At 46.4% G+C, this 23,294-nt stretch overlaps 1 protein-coding gene across 2 annotated transcripts in view; it reads left to right on the forward strand.

The window, feature by feature from the left end:
* Positions 1-19,939, forward strand: part of HEMK1 (HemK methyltransferase family member 1) — a 32,035-nt gene extending 12,096 nt beyond the window's left edge. For both annotated transcript variants that reach the window (XM_032194061.1, XM_032194060.1), the window contains exons 5-11: positions 7,597-7,752; positions 9,822-9,886; positions 13,302-13,351; positions 14,744-14,849; positions 15,844-15,939; positions 17,719-17,832; positions 19,105-19,939. In XM_032194061.1, coding sequence (XP_032049952.1) covers positions 7,597-7,752; positions 9,822-9,886; positions 13,302-13,351; positions 14,744-14,849; positions 15,844-15,939; positions 17,719-17,832; positions 19,105-19,141 — 624 coding nt within the window. In that variant the 3' untranslated portion in view covers positions 19,142-19,939. The remainder of the gene's footprint in view (positions 1-7,596; positions 7,753-9,821; positions 9,887-13,301; positions 13,352-14,743; positions 14,850-15,843; positions 15,940-17,718; positions 17,833-19,104) is intronic.
* The last annotated feature ends 3,355 nt before the right edge of the window (positions 19,940-23,294 follow it).

A 23,294-nucleotide genomic window follows, 5' to 3' on the forward strand; every position in this document is an offset into this window, starting at 1 on the left:
TTCTGCAGGGCTGCGCCTGGTTAGAGAGCCTTGTGGTGGAGGCGTGAGGAGCGGCGCTTGGCAGTGCCCCTGGCCCTTGCCTTGCCCCTGTGGGGCATTGCTGAGTCTGGACGTGGCAGCTGCAGCAATTCCTGTTGGGTGCTAGCACAAATGGGTGGCAAAGGCTGGTGCCTTTTGGTGAATTCATTCCTGGGTGCTGTCACAGCCTCTCCTCCAACAGGCAGAAGAGCGCTTGGCATGTGCCCGGGCCCATCAGGAGCTTTTTCTGTTGCGTGGCAGAAGCCAACCCCTTCCTCAGCGTTAGATGTGTGTTTAGCTGTTTGCCATCGCTTCAACCTAAAGCCACCTTTTCTTTCAGGACTGATGACTTCTTCACGAGTCATTCCAGTGTTTCACTTCCTATACACATGCCTGTCTCAGCGGAGTTCTGCAACACCCCGAGGGGAGTTGGACAGGCTTTGTGCCATATTTTCTTTTTACTGCTGTGGTGCCAGGCAGCAGAGCCCAGGACAGGCACGCTGTAGCCTCAAGCCTGCCTCTGAATCCCTGGGCTGGCTTGGTGGCCTGGGTTTGGACAGAGGGTGTGTGGCAGTGATCTTCTGTGGCCATTGCCATGGAGGTATGTTTGCAGCTTGGCTTCCTGGTGTTTTGTCATGTGCTGGTTGGCAGCCAAGTGGACAAACAGGAGGGGAGGGGTGGTTTGGTTAATATCAGATCAGGCTCTATGGAAAGTCCTGAATTCTGAGAACAGAAGTTTCTGGAAAGCACACAAATAAGGAAAACATTCCCAGGAAGTGTGCGAGAGCAGAGAGAAGGTTACCCAGGTTTTCATGGGTCTCTTGCTTTCCTTGTCCCCTCTGCTAACCTTGCAAGTCAGCGCCTCTCACCCCGGCCAGGCTCCCACCCTTGGGACCTCGTCTTCCCTGCTTTCCCCGGAGTGTGCAGGGGGAAAAAAGGTGCTGGTAGGGAACACAGTGTGAATTTGTGAGCTCCATCCTTGCCTTTTCCCCTCCCTCCCATCCTCTTGCTTTTGTTAGCCCTGTCCTTCTAATCACAGAAACATCAGACGTCTCATTTGCTGAAGCTGGCCCGCGGCACGTGATTGCCTCGCCTCGGGACCTCCACGCAGCTCTGTAGCTGCTGCTGTGCAGCGAGAATCTCTGCTGTTTCCTCCCGACTGTCTCGGTGCTGAAAGCTGCCTGACCCTGTGCTGTCTGCTGGTTGGAGCTGTGCAGCTGTGGAGCTTGTGGTTTGGGTGCTGGCAGGCACTGTCCTCACGCTGTCTCTGTGCAGCTGCGGTTCCAAGAAATACAGCGAGCTAGAGACCTGGCCGCAGGGAGGGGGAGGCAATACCAAGAACCTGTCAGAACAGGAGTGTGTGCTGGGGGGGTGGGCAGGAATGGGAGCTGTGGGTGGAGGGGTGAGGCAGAGGCTCACGGGAAGCTGGAGGTGTTTGCAAAGTTTTGCATTTATTTCGCTCCTCAGAGAAAAATGGGGGGCAGGGGGGGAAGGGAGACAACAAATAAATGACGGTGTGAACTTAGGGCAAACCTGGCAGTGAAGCAAGGCTTCCTGGAATAGCAAGGTGAGAGCAGGCTGTGAGTGGCTTGGCTGAGAGACAAAAGCTTGAGAATCTCTGAGGGCTGGAAATTAAGTAGGATGGGAAGCAAATATTTGCGTCCCCTGAGTGGAACTGCAGGTAATCGGTCCCTTCTGGTCTTTGCAAGCTGCACTTCTGCTCTTCAGGAACAGAAATGCCCTCTCACTCACAAAGATGCCCTGCCTTTCCCCCTCCCCCTCATAGATTTTTAAATACTCTTCTGGGAAAGGTACAGAAGGCCTAAATAGCTGCCACCTTGTCCCCACTCTGTTAGTGCTAAGCAACAGTATTTATGTCCCTGAAAAACAAATCGTTTGATGTCTGCATCACCTCCAGCTCAGTGCAATGTAAAAACCCTTCCAGATATTTGGCTTTGCACTTAGCTTACCGTCCCTGTGAATGCACAGGTTTGAAAGTAGCTGGTGCTTTTGATGTCCTCCTGAATATTTGTGTAAAATCCTATAAAATGGGGGAGTTCCTTTTGCTGTATGAGGAAATTTGCAGCACGCAGGTTGGGATTTATTCACACCAGTCACTACAGAGCTGTGAGCTGGCCCCGTTCCTGAGCCTAGCCTGTTGCTCAGCCTGAACTGATGTCTACCTGTAGCAGATGACAAAAGGGCCCTGGAGCACACCGAGACTTGCTGGTGTACCCTGGAAAGGTGTGAGGCAGCCCTGCAAGCTGCGGGGGAGAGGACAGCTGTGGGGCAGTTCTAGCTCTGGCTAAGCTTCGCTGCAAGGGAAAGCAGTGGCTCCTGAGCTCACCTTTCCTCGTGATTTTTGGCTTTTCCTCTCGGCTACTGGAGCATCTGTATGCAGCCATCTACTGAGTGAGACATGCAGTCTGCCCCTGCAAGCAGGTGCCAACACTCCGAGGCTTGTGGGGGCTGTCCCAACCGCATCCAGTCCACTCCTTCCCTTCTACCTTTGTGCTATTGCTAGTAAAAAGAGAGGTTTTTAATTTCTCTAGTTCTGTCTGGCTGCCATTCACTCCCAAAAATCCTTTTAAAGCTAGCTAGTTGAGGAAGGAGCACAGACTGGGGAAGATCTTCAAAATCTTCTATGTCCCCTCTCTAACACTTATCACACTTACACCTTTGTTCGTATGCACCAGGCTCCAGGGCAGAAGTAGTTGTGCCAGTACCTGTAGCACTGGTTAGCAAAACTTTCAGTGTGGGCTGTGTTGTTACTGACAATAATGACACACACTGTAAGCAGCACTCTGAATTTTAATAAGCCCACAGCTGAACGTTCATCCTATCCAGTGGTTAGCGTGCTGTGGGTAAACATGAAATCAGGTCATGTTTCTGAAATCATTTCTTAACTTATAATTTCACTTGTTCCTCAAAATGGCACTTTGTTGGTGTTTTAATTATTTTTACAGTCTGTATATACCACATTCGGAACAAAAAGGCAATTTGAGAGCAGCCAAGCACTGATTGTTTAGGTGATGTAGGAATCTGATTCTGATTTTTCCGACTTCTGCTTTTAAGCAGGGGGTGAGCTGCCCTCACACTGGACACACCAGCTGTAGGTCTGCCCCTGTCTGGAGCCTGGGGGACCCACTTCCATCATCTAAAGCAGTGGCAGAGGTGCAGATGAGACTTCATAGTTCTACTCTGCCGTAGTCCTCCGTTGGGAATTTGGGATGGTCGCTGTTCTCTGCAAAACGGGAGTTGTGAGGATGAATGTTAGAGGTACTGAGGTGCTCAGCATGTTTCAGAGATGAGGCACCTCAGCAACCAACTCATTTGTCTGTCTTTAGATGCTATAAGGCCTCAATGATCGTCAAGTCTTTGTTTTATCAAAAACAGCATTTTTCTGTAGCGAAGGCCATTTCTCTGGTGTATCGAATCCTGTAAATGGTGTCTGCAAGTAAGCCCGTTTGAAAGTCCTGCCATTTCAGTTTAGAGTGACATGTTGTGGAGAATTTACCCAACATATTCCAAAGGTTAATTATCTAGGCTGTCAAAATGTTTTCTCTTATTTTCCATTAGAGTTTCTTTAATTTCATGTTAATCTTTAGGGCTGGTAGCTAAACTGAGGGTTAAGATTGCTTTAAGCAATGATGGAGTTAGCAGATGCTCGCTGTCTGAAACTCATCAGTCTGAGATGAGGCAGGGTGTCCTACACAACAAAGATCACAGCCTTTGGACATCTGCTGTTGTCCCAGTTTCTTTGTGCCTGGGACTGGCATCTCTTTCTAGCACCTTCTGCCCCTGTTGCTATTTGCTAGCCGTGGCGCTGGTCAGATTCTTCTACAGGGGTAGGGAATGGCTGTCTTACAGGGTGTATTGTGCTCTGTGTATGAGCGCTGCAGTGCGTGGCCAGAAGTACTTCATCTCCCAAGATGAGGTTTGAAAGTGGTTCTGCTGTGCTCTGCTGTAATTTGTGCTGTGATTTGCCAGTTTCCAGTGGTGACATCTTCAGAGAACCGGGGAAGCACAGTTTTTCACTGGATTGCTTCAGAAAAGATGGAAAAATACCAAGACTATCTGAGGAACACTTTCAAAACGACTTTGGATATCTCAGTCACTCCTGACTTCTGGAAAGGAAAAGTCCTGGCCATGGCAGTGGGCTTACAGGACCCACTGCGTTGTGGTTCTTTTATAGGTGTCGGCGAAGTTTGGTTTTCATGGGAAAGCTGTAAATGAAGGCAAGGACAGCTAATATCACAGCCAGTTGATGCAGATTTATGAAATGTTTTATTCCTGTGCATTGTTTTGTGTTTTCTTCTTGTTTTTAATACACACATAGTTACAAATTCAATTAAACGTCCAATTTATACCAATTTATTTTCTTTTTTCCTAATGTGCCCGTTAGGGTATACATTCTATTTTGCTTGTCAACGAAATTTACTTCCAAAAAGAACTTAGTTTCATAATTATAGATCTCTCTGATTGTAGAGAGATACTAACATCTGGAGGAGGAATTAGTTTCTCTAGGTCATCACATAAGTTTTAATGCTATCTTTTAATTTTGAACTACTACAATAAACGTGCTGATTATTTGCCTCCAGAAGAGGTGTATGAAGTAACCAAAGCAATGTGGCAAGGGAGTCAGGAAGCAGGATATAAAGCTGAAGTAATACCAACGTCTCTTTTTTAATATACCTGTGGCAAAAGCAGAAATCAGTTGTACTTAAACAAGAGCTTTGGCAAGCACTCTCAAAATACTTCCACTGTGGAGCGCATAAAGCAGAATTTCTCTAATAACTCCAAGCTTGAAATTGCTGGTGATAAACGTTAATGAAGTTAATAAATGCTGACAGTAGTTCTGCTTTAAGGAAATTGCATGTGGACGTTTGTAATCAGTAACTTGTGTCCCTCTGTGACCAGCCCTGGAGATGGATGGTTCTGAGCTAGCACAGAGATTTCCTGGAAATATTTATACGTGACCAGAAATGGCCAGTATTTAAGAGAGCAATTTAATGTCCAAGCAGAATTTTTGGGTGGTTCTTCTCCTGTGGTCTTGGAATCAGCAGCACCTGTTGTGGTTGCAGTCTCTCTGTCTTTGTTGCAGAAGTGTTTTCAAACTGAGTCATCCACTTGAAATGCACAAGCCACTTTCACGCGAGTGGGTAGATGCGGTGTTTATTTTTCCACGTTGTTATCTGAATGCTGGTGGTCCTCTAATGGTTTCCCACGGTCTTGTTTGGGAGCCGATGAGAATGTTTTCCTTCATGGTTCTCTAGGAAAGGAGTCCCAGAGCAGCAGCAGGGAGGAGGTGATTTTTGTTAACAAAACTCCCTTGCGAGTGCTGTGCCACTAACGGGGCAGTACCCAGGGCAGGGCACTGCAGCACAGCCCCTCGTACCTGGCTGAGAACAGCATGAGGCCCCAGAATGAACCTCGCAGTGGAGAATAGTGTCCTCCAGCCTGTGGGCTGCTTCTCCTTTGCCTTTGGGCAGGAGCCCAATGAGTGCTGCACTCGTTGCTGAGGAGCATGGAGAGCTATGGGAGGCGGAAGGCGTGGGCTGGAGAAGAACAAAGGCTGGTTTTGAGTGGCTGGTGGGCAAAGACCTGGGTGGTTCTGGCTTGTTCCAGCTCAACAACTGCAGGAGATTTGAGAGAAAGCAGCGCAAACAGCTGAAGGAGCGTGTTGCTAAAAAGCCCCTGCAGACCCTGGAAGGCTGCGGCTGTGAAAAAGAGCCCAAAGAAAGTTGAGGAGTCGGTGTCTCCCCAAAGTTGGCATGATGGCAGAGCCATGCCACTGGAAAAGCAACAAAGCCGAAGGCAGCCGAGTTGAAAATAGCAAAGGCTCAGAAAAGTTGATCTAAACATGAGTTAATGTTACCAGGAGAAATATGGAGTGTCTACACATTCAAATAAACCAAATCTTTCCTTTTCGCACGTGCTTTCAGGCTCTTTCAGCTGGAGAAATCAACAGGCAAAGGGTTCTACTAAAAGGAAGCAGCTGAAAGCTGCCTGGCTTTCTTAGGGCAGGCCAGTGCTGACATATGGCTGTTTCCTCATTCAGGACAGAAATAGCACAAGCTTTGTTCCTGTGAAGAGTCACAGTGTTTTATTGTATTGAAGAGCAATCCACGTCTTGTGTGCAACAAAAATGCTATCTGACAAATCAGCCCATGCTCAGGGACTCTGGGGATGTTTCCACAGAAGCTCCTCTAACCCAGCTCATTTTCACACCTGTTGGCAGCCTCTCTTCCTGCTTCCTGCAGATGCAAATCAGCCTAGCATGAAGGAAGACCCACAGCGACCAATATCTTCATAGGAACTCCACCGCTTTGCACAAACCATCTGTTACTTTGTACCCCAGTTTGGTTGATATATCCAAGGAAGGGTTGTGCCCTTATGTGTAAGCATGCCTGGTTTAGGCTCCTGGAAAAAGCCATTACTTTACTACAGAGAACTGGACCTGCCTGCTAGGTTGCGTTGCTTTTAGATATTCCTGCTTATGCCAAGAACATGCAAAATGTCTTGTGAAAATTGTAAGACCAGTAATTTTCCTGGTAATGTCTTTCATTTGTGCCTGTTGGTAAAATCAAGCCAATTCTTCTTTGCGAATTTTGTTAAGCTTCCTACATTTACAGGAGAGATTCAAGAGCAGATCTCTCAAGTAAAATAGCCTAGCCATTGTGGGAGCACCTTGGGCAGTAAGGGCTTGTTTCTGTACAGTTGTGCCATGAAAAGAACAGGGGTCTCAGGGAGTTGTGAGCAGCTGCTGAAGCAAGGTGTCTAATAAGGGCTTTCTCTGGTGAACAGCAAGGGAAGTTCATGCTGCAGTCTGAGGGAGGTGTGTGTGTGTTCTGTAGCGACTAATCTCTCATTTTCACAGACCTTGGAACTGTGTATCTTTAAGACTTCTCCTGCTGTGTTGGTTTTTAAATGAAATTGCCAAGGGATTTCAAAACTAGACTGATGGGAGGGAGGAAGCAGTGGTAGCAGAGATGCATACGGCTCAAGAAGCATGGATGAAAGCCTTTCCCATGTGACTTTATACCAGCAAAACGCAGTAGGAGTCCACAATCTGAAAGCCACGCAGGGACATTTGGGTCATTTAGTAATTCACTGCTTTTGCTTTTCATCTGCAGGTTGGATTATGGGTTTAGTTGTTGTTCAGAGCCATATGGCTGTCTCCAGATTATTTAAAAGTTTGGAATTCTTAAGTTTTGTAGCATACAAATGCTAAAGGCTAGAATTTGGGGGTAAATAATATGCTGTTACAGAAGATAATGTGCTCCAGCTGTTTGGTTATTGTTTTTGTCAGTGCTAGAAGACCTCAGAGGATCCCTGGGAAACTGCATCCTGAGGATTTGGTTACTTGTCATAGCGCCCTGTGGGGGAGATGGAGCTGAAATGACTTCTTGTGTGTCAGCTCCATTGCTGTCATTTATGTTTTAAAAATAAGCAACAGAAATGCATTTTACTGGGCTACAAACCCAATAAATTTAAATTCCTTCAGTCCTCAGAACACAAAGGTGAGAATCAAAACAGCTTAGAAAAATGTTGATATGATTTCTTTTGTTTTGGTAGGATCTCATCTCCTTAGTTCTGGAGGAAGAATCTCGGAAACATAAGGAGAAGAATTCAGGCCTCTGCTTCTCAGTTGCTGTCCCACATCCTGTTATCCTGGAGATTGGCTGTGGCTCTGGAGCAATTGCTCTGAGTCTCCTGTGCAAACTGCCTCAGGTGAGCTTTTTTCAGTGCCCGTGGTAGAAGAAATGTCCGTATTACAGGACAGTCCCACTCCATCAGACTTCATTGAGACTTCCCAGGCAAACTTATTTGACTTGATGGGTCTTAGCTGCTGCTTTAGCAGCTAAGGTCTTTAACAATCAGACTCTGTAAGTTCATTCTGGGTAGAGGGAGGGTATTTAGGAACTTCTCTCCTTAACTGTCTGAAGGACTAGCAAAGGTGTAGTCAGAATGAAAGAAGCAAATGTGCTCGTTCTTCAGCTGTCACAGCTCGCTATTAATCACCTTATCTTGAAGCTGTGGTGGGTGTTGGTTTAAACTAATATCCTGGGTTGTGGACTAGATTGACTGAGGCATGAGCATACACTCCACTAGTCAAACATGTGGGACAGTCATCTTAAATCACCTTGTTGTGAATCAATAGACCTCATCTCTAAGAGTCCAAAGAGACCAAAAGAATATAGGAGAGAGATTCCCACGGAAGTCTCAGTAGTTAGGATCAATATGACAAGCAGATGTCACACTGCCACAACTGCCAAACCACTTTTTGAAAGCCTTGTGTTCCCTGATAACAACCCCCGACCTTTTGGACAGAATGGAAAGAGCAGGAAGGGAACTGAGATGGGGCTGACCAAAGCCCTTCTTGCCCCTGATCATTATGGCATGAGACAAGGTTAGCAAGATACTGTTGGTAAACGGGGGGAAAAAAAAAAAAAAAAAAGAAAGAAGAGAAATGAAGCCAAGATCTCATCACATACAGATTTCAGCAAGTCCCTTCTCGTGAGCAAGAAGTGCTGTGGCCAGCTCTTCCTCTCAGAGAGAGGAGTGTGAGGTGTGGTGTGTTATGGTTATGGAGGTCAGTGCCTGCGTTCCTCCTCCCATCGACCTGCTAAGGTTAATGCTTGGGCTTCATGACTTCCAATAGAGTTACTCTGATTTCCCGGGCTGTGCTTCATGTCCTTTTCCTTTCCTGTCAGGTTAAACAACTGTGCCAGTCTGTCCCTGTAACTGATAATAGGCCTTTCCCTGCTGGCTAACACAAACTGCTGTGCCCAGAGACATAAAGAGCCTTGACTGAAGAGAGTGAACAGGAGCCACACTGACACCTGACTTGAGTTTACATTCTGTGTGATCTCTTTCAGTGCTTGAGGCAGAATTTGGCAGTAGGGTATCAAGGAAAAGCACCAGCAGCTTTTCATTTATGGTTTCAGGCGTGTCCTTTACCTTAAGGCTCTGCTTTGTGTGTGGGGGTGCTGGTCTCAGGCTGTGAAATGAGCCCCCTAGGAATGATGGTTGATTGCACCACATACTGCCATCATCTCCAGATGCAAAGTAATCTCTTTGAGCATGTTTTCTCTGTGTAAATACTTAGCCACATCTATATTTAAAAAACAAAGCAAAGCAAAAACAAGTTAGGCCTTTGCCTGCACTTTTCCTAAGGCGGGATGGAAGGTCAAACATATCTCTAACCATCCTATCACAGGCTGTTATACCGGAGGATTCCTAAATACTTGACACGCTGTCAAGTACCAGCAGTCAATGCATATGGTGAATGCAGTGTAAGCACTGTAAGGACTGCAGTGGTGTAAGTAGGCAAAAAGTGCATATGGAAAATGCCAGAACTTCTATCCAAGCGGTTGTGTTAATGCTGGCATTAGAGTGGAGAAGCATCGGATGTGATCTTCTTTTAACCTGTGCCCATCTCAGCCTTTGGCGTGCTGAAGCGTTGAGTCTCACACTGCTTAGGAGCTATGAACCTATCAAGAGATGTGAGTCAGTGTGGCTCCATGCTTGTGAGCTGAGTTGGTTTGGTCAGAAGCCTGTTTTGGTGGAATGCTGGCAGTGTTGCAGATTGCCTTCTGTCATGTTAGTTGGCTTACTAGAAGTGAATTGTGATTCCATCAGTGCCCTGAGAGGCATTCATCATGAGCTGTTCCTTTTGGGAGCTGAGAGGGAAGAGTCAATTGGCAGGTTTTATCTTGCTTGTCTTTTCTGGCAGAGCTTGTCTGTTCAGGAACCCTGATGTTGTAATGCTTTTGTTTGTTGTTGTTTTTCTGTCCTAGAGCCGGGTAATAGCTGTGGATAAAGAGGAGGCTGCTGTGGATCTCACCAAGGAGAATGTGCATAGGTACGAGCCCACATATCACCCATTTCTTGTAAATCATTGCTTGAGGAAGACCAGGAGGCATCAATATTTGGGTGTATTCATCACCCAAATCACTAGGGAATTTTTAATTGTATGAACTCCCAAAGTGTGTAAGAAGTTGGAAAAAAAGTTTGTATTTACCAGGATTTTTTTTTCCTTTCACTTGTGAATGTACTTTGCATAGACAGCAGTCCAAATGCTGTCTTCCAAGGCTTTTCAAACTGTTTCCTGGTCACTACTCTTGTTCTTTTCTATAGACTTCGTAAACTTAAGCAGCAGGTGGCAAGAATGCATATGTCTTAACAGGTTAAGGACAGGTATAGCCTGAATCTTACTCTGGCTACCTACATCATTACTGCTGTGCTTGCTCCTCTGGATATAAGCTTTCATACTTCACTTCGTGTTGGTTTGGTATCCCTCAGTGTCCTCCTCGCAGCCTGGGTTTTTCTGAGGACAGAGCTGCTGAGTCCTTGTGCCTGAAGGCAGAGCAGCTCTCAGGAAAACCTTGTCCTTTCTAGCAGCTCTGCTTCCTCAGCTGGTTCTGCTTGACCCAGGCTATTCTGGATTGTCATGAGCATAGTGAGCACCAGAGGTAAATCTCAGTATGATTTTGAGTCTAGGATCCCAGTCTTTATAGACATTGTGGAGGGTACAGAGCTCTAGTATGTATTCACATCCTCTGAAACCTCTGGGCCCTGGGCATGAGTTAGAGCAGTCTTGGGAGGGATTCCTGTTGATACCTCTTCTGGAGTCTTTTACAGCTGCGAGTTGTAAAAATGATGCTTGTTAGCTGACATTACTGTTCTCAGGGCCCACATACCCTTTCTTCCAAAGCTGCTGCCAGCACAGGGGTTACAGAGACAGGCTGCTCCTGTTTCTGGCAGCACTGAGTGGCATCTCTCCACTTCTTGCAACCCGGTCCCAGATCTTATGTGAGTCTGAAGTGATGGGTAGAAACACAAACCCTTCCTGCACTTTTACCTCATCAGTAGCCTATGCCTCCTATTCCAGCTATGGGGAACAGGCAGCAGAGATTTCCTCCTGATGTGTGAGTATCAAACCAAGTTCTCTTGCAGTTTTACAGAAACATGATAAAAGCAAACAAGATCTTTGCCTCCTTGATAGAGTAGCACTCTGGCATGTGGGAAAAATTGTCATATTATCCTTGCTGTTTGGCTCAAGAATGGCTATGGGGAGTGTAAATGCATTGCCAAAGAGCCTCATATTTCTCCATGGATATTTTCATTAAGGGATCTTGTCCGTGGTGCCCTGTAGCTCTTGGGAGAGAAGCCAGTAGGATAAGCTGAATTACTGCTTGACTGAAGCCAGCTTGGTTCTTACCTTCTTTTCAGAGCTCCCTTATCACAGCTGTGTTCCCTGGGGGGAGGATGCCTAGGTGAGTCTTGGCTGCACCAAATCAATAGCAGTGCCAGATTACCCATCTGTGCACACTGCAGATAGAGGCAGGAATCCCTCCTTTTCTTGATGCCTGTGTATGGTGACGAGGCAGTACCATAGGCCCTCAGCAAAGGCAAACAGTATTTGAGTCTAAGGGCTTTCCTGCAGCACGCTCTCTGAACCCCATCAAGTAGCCCCTAGAGCGTTACACTAAAGAGCCGGAAAGAAAAATCTGCCATTGTGGTGAGTCTGTCCTGGGAGGAAGGAGCATACTGGGAAGAGCTCCAGTTTTGTCAGAGGTTTCTCTGGACACCCGCTGCAGTGGGGGAACAGGGCAGATCCTGTCTGCCACAGTGTGCTGCTGGTGATCAGGGAACGGCACCTCCTGTAGGAGGCTTGGAATCTTTCTCCATCAGCAGTTCTTGACCAACCTTGTCTCTCTGGCTCTGCAAAATGCCTTCTCTGTTGTTGCTCAAATGTCTTCTCAAAAGCCAGAGGCAAAGCTTGTGAGAAGAGGTATTGTGATGGGTGGATCATACAGCTGAGGAATTAGGGCTTATGTTCCTCCCTTGCTGTCTCATGCTCTCTGCTTCTGTGCCCTCTCCTGTAATATAAGGCTGTAACCAACTACCACATCTACTTTTAAACTGGCATCTTTTTACTACCCCAGTAGCATCAAGGGAGCTTTTCCTAGGATCCCAAAGGTTTAGGGGGGTCTCTGCCTACTTCCCCCTGGCAGGGAGTGTAATCTGGAGTGAGCTGGGAGGTAGGGATAGATTTTGCCAGGTTGAACCAGCCTGGAGTATCATGCAATGGCAGCTTGGCTGTCTCAGGCTGTTTTACTTGGGATTGAGTCAGTAAATAGGAGAGATCAGAGTCTTGGCCAAGATTTCTCCCTAAGAAATACCAAGGTGTTTAAAGACACGTTTCTTAAAAATAACAAACCACTCTGCTTACTTGTCACAGGTAAAGGGAGACGTGTTTGTGTATTCTTGGACCTTTGGGGACTCTGCTGGTGTGAGTGCCCTGAGGAGGTCTGGTTACAGATGAAAGGCACTTAGCAAAACATCTCCCGATTAATGTGCACAGATGTGTCAGGGATGAGAAGGATCATGAGTTAGAGAGTGTCATCTGAGAAACCCTAGTGTGCTTTAAATACATTTTACTGAGCAGTCTGTGGGTGTCCCTAAAGGGGACAGCTCCCCTCTCTACAACTACCTCAAAGGCAGCTGTAGTGGGGTGAGGGTTCGTCTCTTTTCCCAAGCAACAAATGATAGGGCTATAGGGAATGGCCTCAAGTTGTGCCAGGGGAGGTTTAGGTTGGATATTAGGAGAAATTTCTTCTTCACTGAAAGGGTTGTGAGGCATTGGAACAAGCTGCCTAGGGAAGCGGTTGAGTCAACATCTCTGGAGGTATTTCAAAGACGTGTAGATGTGGTGCTTAAGGACATGGTTTAGTGGTAGGCATGGCAGTGATAGGTTAATGGTGGACTTGATGATCTTAGAGGACTTTTCCAACCTAAATGATTCTATGAGTCTGTAAAGGACTCCCTTCTCCTGGCCTACGTCTGGCACAGGGGTTCTGCTGCACTGCGTGTGCTGGTTTCTTGGTGCAGCATGCAGTAAAATCTTGTCACCTTAACACTCATGTGAGATGAAACATGACTCTTTAAAGATGCCTAAGAAAATACACTCAGATGACAGAACACTGTTAAGGTCCCAACTGTAAAAAAAAATAAAATAATAATAATAATAAATAAAGTGTCTGGAGAAAGAATGTGACAAACACGAGCCTGTTGACTTCACTTACAATATCAAGTTTATATATTTGATGCTTTTAATTGTGTGTTGTTTTTTTTTTCAGTGGGGTTGTATATACACGCATATTATGAAAGGTGTGATTATTCAGTGGTCTGTTTATTAAATATGCTCTTCCTGAATCCATGCAGATGAGCTTTCTAATCTTCTTTCTACTTCACATCTGAAATTTTCTCTACAGGCTGCAACTCCAGGACAGGATCCACATCCTCCACCACAATGTTTCATACAGTAATTCTTTTCGCTGATATAATTTTTTGTCCTTCTCCCTTTTTACTTTGCTGTTGGGCATTGGGCATGAGAGACATCAGAGGGCCACCCCACTGGGATACAGGTGAGGAGGGTGTTAAAGTAATAGAGGAAAAGGTCAGTAGGAAGCGAGCCCGTGAAGCTTTTCCCTTTAGAGATTTCTAGGCCAGATTATCAGCTGAGGGAAATCTATTACTTAATCAGAAGACGAATTTTTCCTGATTTTACGTGTCTAAAGGTTGATTCTGAGCTGGTAGTCCAGGTGCTGCCTGCTGTTAGTAGGGAGAGGCATACATACGGAGAGTAATTCATTCCATGCTGACATGGGTGCTCTAGATGAACTGGTATGTGCTTGTCCTTCCACTGATGTTAGAGGGAGCCCAGACATTTAGCTTACATTAAGTCCCCAGCCTTTATCCATTTGAAATGAGGTGAACTGAAGCATAGGATACCTGCTGTTGTTACTCTGGCCTTGGCTGAAACTTCTTAAAACTGCCATTTGATGAGGTTTAGGTAGGTAGTTACATGCTCAGCTGTGCTTGGCTAGGAGCTCCAGAGCTAGGAGCTCCAGCGTTGCAAATTCATTAATGCACCTTTCTGATGCCGTTGGCTTTGATACTATTACCTCTTGGAAATATGTCTGCAGTCTTCTACCTGCAAATCTGAGCTCGTGCTGGCTGTACTCCAGCAGTAAGCCAGCTAGCTGCAGTCCTAAAGCTGTGTGGCTGTGCTGGCCTGGCACCTACAGGGGTAAGCTTCGTGCTGGGAGCCCGGCCTAAGGACAGAGCAACACTCCCAGGGTTGTGGTGTCTGGTCCAGAGCTGGTACATATCAGTCCAGACAGCAGCACGAGCATAAGCTGAACCTTGTTGGCAGAAAGGCCACCCTTTAAAAGGTTGATACAGATGAGGGCTTAGCTCTTTTGCTTATTCGAGGTCCTTCTGCAGCTTTGATAAGAGGAGGGATGTACATCCTGACAGCTAGCCCAAGCTCTCACTTAGGTCTGCGTGGTCTATCAAGTTCCAGTTGTTGCTTTAGATTTCATTGGGCACAGGTCTCTCCGGAGCATCCAGGTCCTGTGTACTGTAAGATATTCCACTAAGCAGGGCTGTGGATAGGAAAAAAAAAAAAAAAAAAAAAAAAAGATACTTTGCCTGTTCTTAGCTTTGTGTCATTCTTGTGCTCAGGGTGGGAGAGTGACCAGGCTAGGCTATCCCAAAAGATACGGGATAAAATTCTACCAGAGAAGCAAAGCAGAACCAAACACATGTGCAGCTGTCTGGAAAGATGGTTTTCTGGATAGGATTTTGGTATTGAGCTTAGAGGAAGGGTTGCTGTGGTTGAGAAATGGTTGTGATTCTTTTTCTTTCCTAGGTTCTGCCAAACAGCTTCTACTCTGGGGCCCCATGGACTTCATAGTCAGTAACCCCCCATATGTTTTCCATGAAGACATGGCTTCCCTGGATGCAGAGATCCTCCGGTAATCAGATAAATAGATTTTCCTTCTCCCATTCCTTGCTGCAAGGTTTTCTGGCTGCCTCCTTATGTTACACACACACACTTGCACAGAAAGTAGGGAAATGTAGTATACACATACATTCTTACTTGTAGGTGTGTTTATATATAGTATGCAACAGTACAGCATTACTTTGATAATGCTTACAGGTCTGAACCAATATCAAAGTATTTAAAATATTTATAAAAATGGAAGAAGCACACATGTTGAAATTCCTAAGTTTCCAATCCAAAACTCTTTTAGAACATTTTTCATGCTGGATTTTTTCATAAGTGGTGTGAGTGTATGAAAGAAAGTAGAATTATTCTGGGTAGCTTTTTGTGATTAAAAAAATAGGTGGAAATACCATGACCCATTCTTGTCACAAGTCATCTTTTAAGCAAACAAACCCACACACATGAAAAGGCTCTTCTGGAATGTGGAACTGCTTTGTGTGTGCTGGTCTTCCTCCGGATTGATTGTCATGCATGTCAGGACAGAGTCCTATACACACCCCTGTGCAAAACGTCCACAGGAGCAGATTCTGTCCTTGAAAGTAGCAAAGTTCTCTGCATCCTAATTTGCTCTGCTAGGTTAGAAAGCAGTCCAACCTGGCTATTGGCACAGCTGAAGTAAAGCAAGTGCTCCATTACTGTGCAACTTACTCTTTCCCTGTCCAGCTAGCACAGAGAGAACATACCACATGGTGGAACTGTGTAACCCTGGCTGCTGTTGACTCAAAATGTTCAGGAAAAGCTCAAGGAATGTATTCTGCTTGTGTTCAATTTGGAGTTTCTTAGCCTAGAGACGGCAGCCTTCTTATTCCCAGTATTTCTCCTAAAAGCTATGAAAATGCTCTCACTTGCTGTAGCCAGGCTGGAGTTCAGGTGTTAGTTGCACCTTTCTCTGTGGTGTCAGGCAGTGGCTCAGTGGCATGGCTCGTGCCACGTGGTAATGTTGTCTTGTTCCCAATCCCTAGCTATGAGGACCTTGGTGCACTGGATGGAGGAGCTGATGGGATGAGAGTTATCAAAACAATTCTGGCTCTGGCTCCTTCTCTTCTGAAGGATTCTGGGTAAGTACTGTTCTCTTTCTGAGTTTCGTGTCTTCTGTCCATTTCTATAACTGCCATTTGTGTTTCATACAGGGAGATACAGAAGGGAAAATAATTGCAAAAATGCCATCTAGTAATAGCAGTTAAAGCATATAAGCAAAATCAGCTTAAAATCAGCCTGGTTAATACAGGGATACAGGCCTTCCTTGACTAGTGATGATGTTTCGTAGTCATTAGTGAAGTGAGAATCTTTAAAGGTTAAAGCACTAACAGAAGGAACATGAAAGAGAGCAACAGAGTAAGAAGGAGCACAAAAAAAGGAAGCTTACTTACGCAGAATAATTGATGGAGGGAGAAGCAATACAGAGCTCTGTGAGGATGGGTGTAGATCTCTATTTCCCTCCCACCCTTTCTTTAGGGGAAACTTGTATGTTGTGCCGGGATGCAATGCTGAATATCCTGGAAGAATGATGGTGATCAGCCAGGGATAACTTCTTAAATGTTAGATTTCTTCACTGTGAATTCTTGTGGCTGGTTATTTCTATTTACTACGTAGGATCCATTTTTTGCCTCAGCATGGACTGGCTGATGCCCAAATGTCTTGTGTCGGCACATTCCCATATCCTGTTGAAAATTCCTCACCTTTTGGTTAGCATAGGAGAGGACATCGAAAATTTGCTGTTTTGAGAAGAAGAACAGGAGTATCGAGAGGCATACTGAGAATAATTCATTGCTTATGGTTTTTATGACCACAAAAGCAGGAGATGCTCCCCAGGGCTTCCCAGCAACAGATGGGAACTCCGAATTTTTTTCCTACTTCCTTTTTGCTCATTTTATAAGGTGGAGCTCCTATTTGAGGGGTCCAAGTTTTTTTAAGGTCAGGAATGAGAACCACACCCAGCTAGTAATTAGTTTGGTGAATTAATAGGGAGTGTTCAGTGTGGGACGTTTCAGGAATTCCTGTGAGAGTGTATGGCTGGGGCTTGGCCTCTGTCCTTTGCCTGTTAAACTTGTGTCCTGCTGCACTGTCAGAGGCTGGAACCCATTTCCACGGGCCTGTAAGCAAGGGGGATTCTGCCTTGTTGTGGGAGCAGAGACTCATAAATGGCAGTGTCACAAAGCCCAGCTGCAGCAAACATGGAAATAGCCCTCCAATGTGAAGCCACGTCCTGGTGCGTTACCTGAGGCTGTCTGACAAGTTCCATCGTTCCTGTTGCACTCTCCTTTGTACTGTCCTGTGTGCAGGGCTGTATGGCCTGAATCCTCGTGGTGTTTTCGTAACTGATCTACGGAGATATTTACTATGGGGAAAATGTGTATACTGACTTGTGTTTGACTCTCACTACAGGGACCTAATGTCACCCCATTTATACAACGAGGTGCCAGTCCAGTATTGAGTATTCATGCATTTGCATCATAAAATTTTTGTTCTGGCTCTTTCTCAGCATCCTGCTCCACTTTAAATCCTTGTGGGCCTCAGAAAGACAGAGCTGGTGGCATTCCCACATGAGGTTCAAAAGGGATCCTTAGATCTTAGTACCAGGGTTTAACTGCTCACGTAGAGGAGTACCATGAAAGCTTCCCTTAAGATCAACCTTTTGTCCCCCTGAAGGAGGCAGTTGGAAGCTGCACCTTATATGGACAATTTCAATCTGTTTTAAGATTGTTGGTTTGCAGTGTTTTGACCTTCTCATTTCCTGCACTCATAGGAATCTTCCAGGAAAGATCTTAATTTTTATCATCTGAGCAACCTAAATATGTGCATCTCCCCACTTCCTACTCCTATGTATGTCCTTTCAGAAGCGTGTTTCTGGAAGTTGATCCCAGACACCCAGATATGGTGGAGAACTGGCTACAGGCACACCCGGACTTACTACTCACCCTTCGTGCTGTTCACAAGGACTTCTGTGGCAAGTGAGTTAGTTTTACCTTCAAAGTTTTGATTCAAGTGTTGGTCTGTGTCATGAGTAGATTGGATTCCTGTACCCTGATATGTTGAGTGGAACACAGCAAGAGAAAGTCAGCAGCTGAAGCCAGCCTTTAATAAAATCACAGAATCATTAAGGTTGGTTGGACCAGATGATCCTGAAGGTCTTCCATCACCCTACCACCAGTGTCACCCACTAAACCCTGTCCCCAAGCACCACGTCCAACCTTTCCTTGAACACCCCCAGGGACGGTGACTCCACCACCTCCCTGGGCAACCCGTCCCAATGCCTGACTGCTCTTTCTGAGCAGAAATGTCTCCTCATCTCCAACCTGAATCTCCCCTGGCACAACTTGAGGCCATTCCCCCTCGTCCTGTCACTGGGTACCTGTGAGAAGAGGCCGACCCCCAGCTCCCCACACCTTCCTTTCAGGGAGCTGCAGAGAGCAATGAGGTCTGCCCTGAGCCTCCTCTTCTCCAGCCCAAACACCCCCAGGTCCCTCAGCCACTCCCCACAGGACTTGTGTCCCAGGCCCTGCAGCAGCTTCGCAGCCCTGCTCTGGCCACGCTCCAGGGCCTCGATGTCCTTCTGGGAGTGAGGGGCCCAAAGCTGAACCCAGCACTCGAGGGGCGGCCTCACCAGAGCAGGGCCCAGGGGGACGATCACCTCCCTGGTGTGCTGGCTGCACTACGCCTGACACAGCCAGGATGCCGTTGGCCTTCTTGGCCACCTGGGCACACTGCTGGCTCGTGTTCAGGCAAGCATTGACCAGCACCCTCAGATCCTTTTCCCCTGCACAGCTTTCCAGCCACTCTGCCCCCAGCCTGTAGCGCTGCATGGGGTTGTTGTGGCCAAAGTGCAGGACCCAGCACTTGGCCGTGTTGAACCTCATCCCATTGCCCTCTGCCCATCAACCCATCCTGCCCAGGTCCCTCTGCGGGGCCTTCCCACCCTCTGGCAGATCGATACTTTCCCCAACTTGGTGTTGTCTGCAAGCTTACTGAGGGTGCACCCAATTCCGTCATCCAAGTCGTCCATAAAGATCTTAAAGAGGGTGGGCTCCAAATATCTCAACTTTATGTCCTGAGATAACCTGGGAAGTGTTCGAGTCAGAAATCCTGACACAGGTAAATGTTTCTGATAAGGTGACTGGCTCTGGTGAAATTACCGCCACTGGAAAAATGCTGCTTTAGTATGATGGAATTGTAACCATATTCTCCCTAGCAAGACTTAGTTCTGCTCATTCTTTCCCCCACAGGCCTAGGTTCCTGCACATCCAAAAACAAAGCAGATGACAATAGTGCTGGACATAACATTCCTTGCAGTGTGCTTTTTGCTGTTGAGCCCTGCTGAATTGAATGGCTTGTTGAAAACTACAAGAATCTTCACTTTGTTTTCCAGTGCACTGATCTCTCCATGCAGTGACAGACCCCTCATTTCCTAATACAGACTTCATCTTGAATTTCAGAGGTTCAACAGAGTATTTAAGTGTTTCATCTTCTTCAGAGATCTACATGTGACTCTAGTTTATTCTGCTGAAGTGACTTACTAATCTCAGGACCAATATGGAAGAGTTCACAGCTCCAGGTATTTCATTGCAAATTTCAAAGAAATACATCAAAAATACACTTTCTCAACACGTCAGATCACCCACTTAACCTGGAAGGATTTTATTTTTTTTTTTACCTTATTTAAACTTGAGGTAAACTTTGAAAGAATATGACTGGATTGGTTGATCTATGGATCAGTCTGCCCCTTCCTTCGGAATCTGCTTGTTTGGAGTAGAAGGGAGAAGCCCTTTATTTGGACAGTTGTGGGCCACAGCTGACAAAGCATCTCTTCCTATCATACATGTTTTCACTCTGTATTCGTGGCTACATAGGTCACTGGCTCTACAGGAAGGAGCTCTGCTGGTGTTGGCTAAAGCCATCTGAATCTACAGCACCTGACACTCCGTGGATGCTGCCAGAAAAAATCAAACCACTGTACTAAAGATAGTGCTGTGTACACGTTAAACTTAGTCTTACAAGAAATGCTGTGAAATGATGCTTTCAAATGTGCTAGTGGGTATGAATAAACATCTGGGATCTGCATATTGCTTCTGATAGTAAAGCTTAAATTCCATATAACGTTTTTAAATGTGAGACTACAGAGAAGGCCAGAATCACTACTCCAGTTTCAGAGATGAAGTCAAAAAAAAAAAAAAAAAAGTGAGGTGAGAAGACAACAGGCTAAGTTTGGAGTAGGACCCAGTCTCTTGACAGCCATGGGAATAACTGAGGTCTGTTTCTTTGTCCGGGAAGAATGACTCAGAGTAGGGCTGCCTGCAACAACACTGAGAGAAGTCTCTGAAATGAACAGTCAAGATCATGACATTGTAAATGCTGAAAAGATTAAATCCAAGCTGCTGCCTGTTGCTATTGTTTCTAGTGTTGCAGGTTCCCTTCTTGACCATAGCTAGCCAGAGAAAGAAGGAAAGAAAACAAATCGAAAGACCTGGATCAGTCTGAATGGAAGCACTTGCCGGGCCAGTGGAGGTGAGCATGTGGTAGGGAATAGAAGTGCCCAGACAGTGACTTTTGCAGTCTGGGTGTGCCACGGATGTGCCATCAGGCCATCTGTGCATGCTGAACTGGGAGTGCATAGCCAGAAATGGTAGGTACTGCATCAATGAACTTGGCATCTGCTTGGAAGGTGGCAGCAGATTCAGAGGGCTTTTCAAGTCCCTTTCCCTCCTACCTTTGCTGCTCTCCACAATTTCATTCATTTCAGAATGCTGGAGCCTTCGCCCTGCTTTTTCACAGGTACATCCTTCTGATGTACCAGTGCCTGGGTTTCTACTTAGATCCTCTCCTTGCCCTCTGGGTTTTTACCGTTCAGCTCACAGACTGACCCTTCACCCCATCCCACCACTCCGCTCACCCCAGGAGTCTGCCTGTAGCACTACACACTCCTTACTTGAAGTTATAAGCCCTCACTGCCCTGGTGAAGTGTAGTAGAGGAGATGGAGGAAAGGGCAGAAAATAAAAGGTTCAGTTAAAGTGCACTTGATCTTAGGTTTGGAAATAAAATTTCAGCACGGTTGACTTCTGGCAGCAGTGAGTACAAATTGTAGTCAAACAGGTATTGTGTTTTCTCATAAATAATAACAACAATGGATTAGTCATATTCTTTAGCTCAGTTTGTTGGACATAGGTCTTTAAATTTGATTTTTAAAACAGCGTGCCCTGATTTAATCTTAACATTGATAGTGTTTCTTTATGAAAAGCAGAGAAAAGAAGCACAGGGCTCTTTAAAAGCTGGATGATGTACTGGTTTATGAGAGCATCAAATGGCATCATGGTGCGTTCGTCAAGGCGTAGGCTGCTTCCCTGCAGCGGGCCAGGGTTAGGTGCCCCTCTGAGGGCTGGTGGCTGAGCTGCAGAAAGCAGCCTTGCCTTTCCTCAGAAGCAGTCACTCACCAGAGCACAGAGCAGGACACTGTCCCTGAGATGGACTCTTGGTCTAGTCCAGTAGGACAAGTGTTAAATTCCTGTATTTATAGCTAAAACAATAAGAAAAATGCTTGCATTTCTGTGGGTTTGCGCTGCATAGTGGTTACCCGTCTCGGGACATCACATGGTGCTGCAGACCTTCTCATAAAGGCAAGAACGGAGAAAAATTGTTCTTCCTCCCAAGAGGCGGGATTTATTTGTCAGACTCACATCCGAGGGAATGTGCTGGTGTAGTACAGCATGTTCTTCAGCGCTTTACACATGTTGGCCCAGGCTCGTTTTGGTACAGAAGCTCTGCAAAGTGCCATTGATGTGGTAGTTTTAAGAAACCACAGGGCTCCCAGTGCCCTCGCACTGACCGTGTCTGTGTCAGCTCTGGCTGTGAGCGCGGGGCCCTGCTGCTGCCAGCAGTGCCCTGTGCACGTGGGCGCTCTGCAGCACTGCAGTCGCTCCCTGAAGGCACCCAAGGCTGACGCTGCTGTCGACATTTTACGTAATCCAGTATCCAAATGCATTCAATTTTCTGGGACCTTAGTGGGTCTGTGGAACTGGATCAAACAAGTGATTTGTTTCTGAGGTGGTGCTTACAGAGGGGCTTTGTTTTCCTGCAGGACCTTGAAGAGTGTGGTTGTGTGTGCTCAGGTGCGTATTTCTGGAGCAAAACCATTGCCAAGTATCTCCTAGGAAGGATCCCACTGGCCTTCCCTCAGGAGTTGGTAGCAGCTTGGTGTTTGGCAGAGCCCTGCAGATGGTGCTGTGGTCCCAGCCAGGCTATGTCCGTGGTGGATGGAGAGCGGTCTTGCCACCGGCGTCCCCAGCACAGCGTGTGTCTGTTGGCAGCGTGGCAATGTGCAGCCCCCCAGTGAGAACCTGGGTCAGGAGAGGGCTTCCCTGTAGGTGCAGCTGCAAAGTGGGGCTTTAACCTCCCCGTGCTTCAGCGTGGGGCTGCTGTGGGGAAGTTGGGGGGGACCTCGTGGCTGTGACATGGTCCCCTCAGGGCTATATTAATCCATGTTTTGGGACAATCCGTGTTTTTGTTCCAATGTAATTTCCAAGTACCCTGAAGTGCAAGCTCCACCTGTGTTTTCAGGCTTCCACTCAGAAGGAAAGGGACTTTCTGAGGACCATAGAGCCTAAGAAACGTTTATCCCTGCAGTGCTCCCAGTCGAGAGAAGATGCAGCAGGGATGGGGCTCCCACCTTCCCAGGTGAGGAACTGGTGGACACAGAGTGACTCAGCCAAGGCAGCACAACAAATCGGTCTCTGGGGACCCTGATGACTGAGTGTGTGTGGATTACTGGCAAGCACCCAGATCTGTGACACCGAGCCATGTTCCAGAATGGGTTGGGAGAGAGCTTGACATTCACCTACCATAACTCCTTGTCCAAAAGGATAGGCTTGGCTTACATCAAACAGGTTTGCCCAACCTGATCTAAAAGGCTTCTAATGACGATCGGGAATTTTGCACACAAGTTGTTCTCTTGCTTCATTGTTCTTACAGCTGGCCAGGTGTCCTTAGCACTTGTTCTTCCTTACTGCCCTTGAAGCTGGGTACTACTTCTCTTGTCCTGAGGCATAGAACAGCTGGCTCTTTCCTTAGAGCAGCTTCCATGGGTTAATCTGTTCTCATGCTTCCTCACAATTTGTGTTTCTGAGGAAGCACCAATATATTGTTGGTTTTGTGGACCTCTTGCACACCCTTCCCTCTCTGCTTGAGAGACAAAGGGGCACAGGGTGTGCTGAAGGGTAGCTTCCTTTGGACATGCTGAAGGAGATGCTTGTGCCTGTGGTGACTGGAACAATAGAGCTGCTACAGCTTATGTTATTGAGGGGGAGGAATTATTTCCCAAGCAGTGAAGACCAGGCCAAAACTTGCATTAACGTTTTGTTTGCCTGGGCAAGTTTTCAAAAGCTGTATTTAAGTTTATTAAAAAAACACTTTTTTTGTTGTTGT

Source organism: Aythya fuligula, chromosome 10, assembly GCF_009819795.1.
Source record: "Aythya fuligula isolate bAytFul2 chromosome 10, bAytFul2.pri, whole genome shotgun sequence".
NCBI classification, from domain to species: domain Eukaryota; kingdom Metazoa; phylum Chordata; class Aves; order Anseriformes; family Anatidae; genus Aythya; species Aythya fuligula.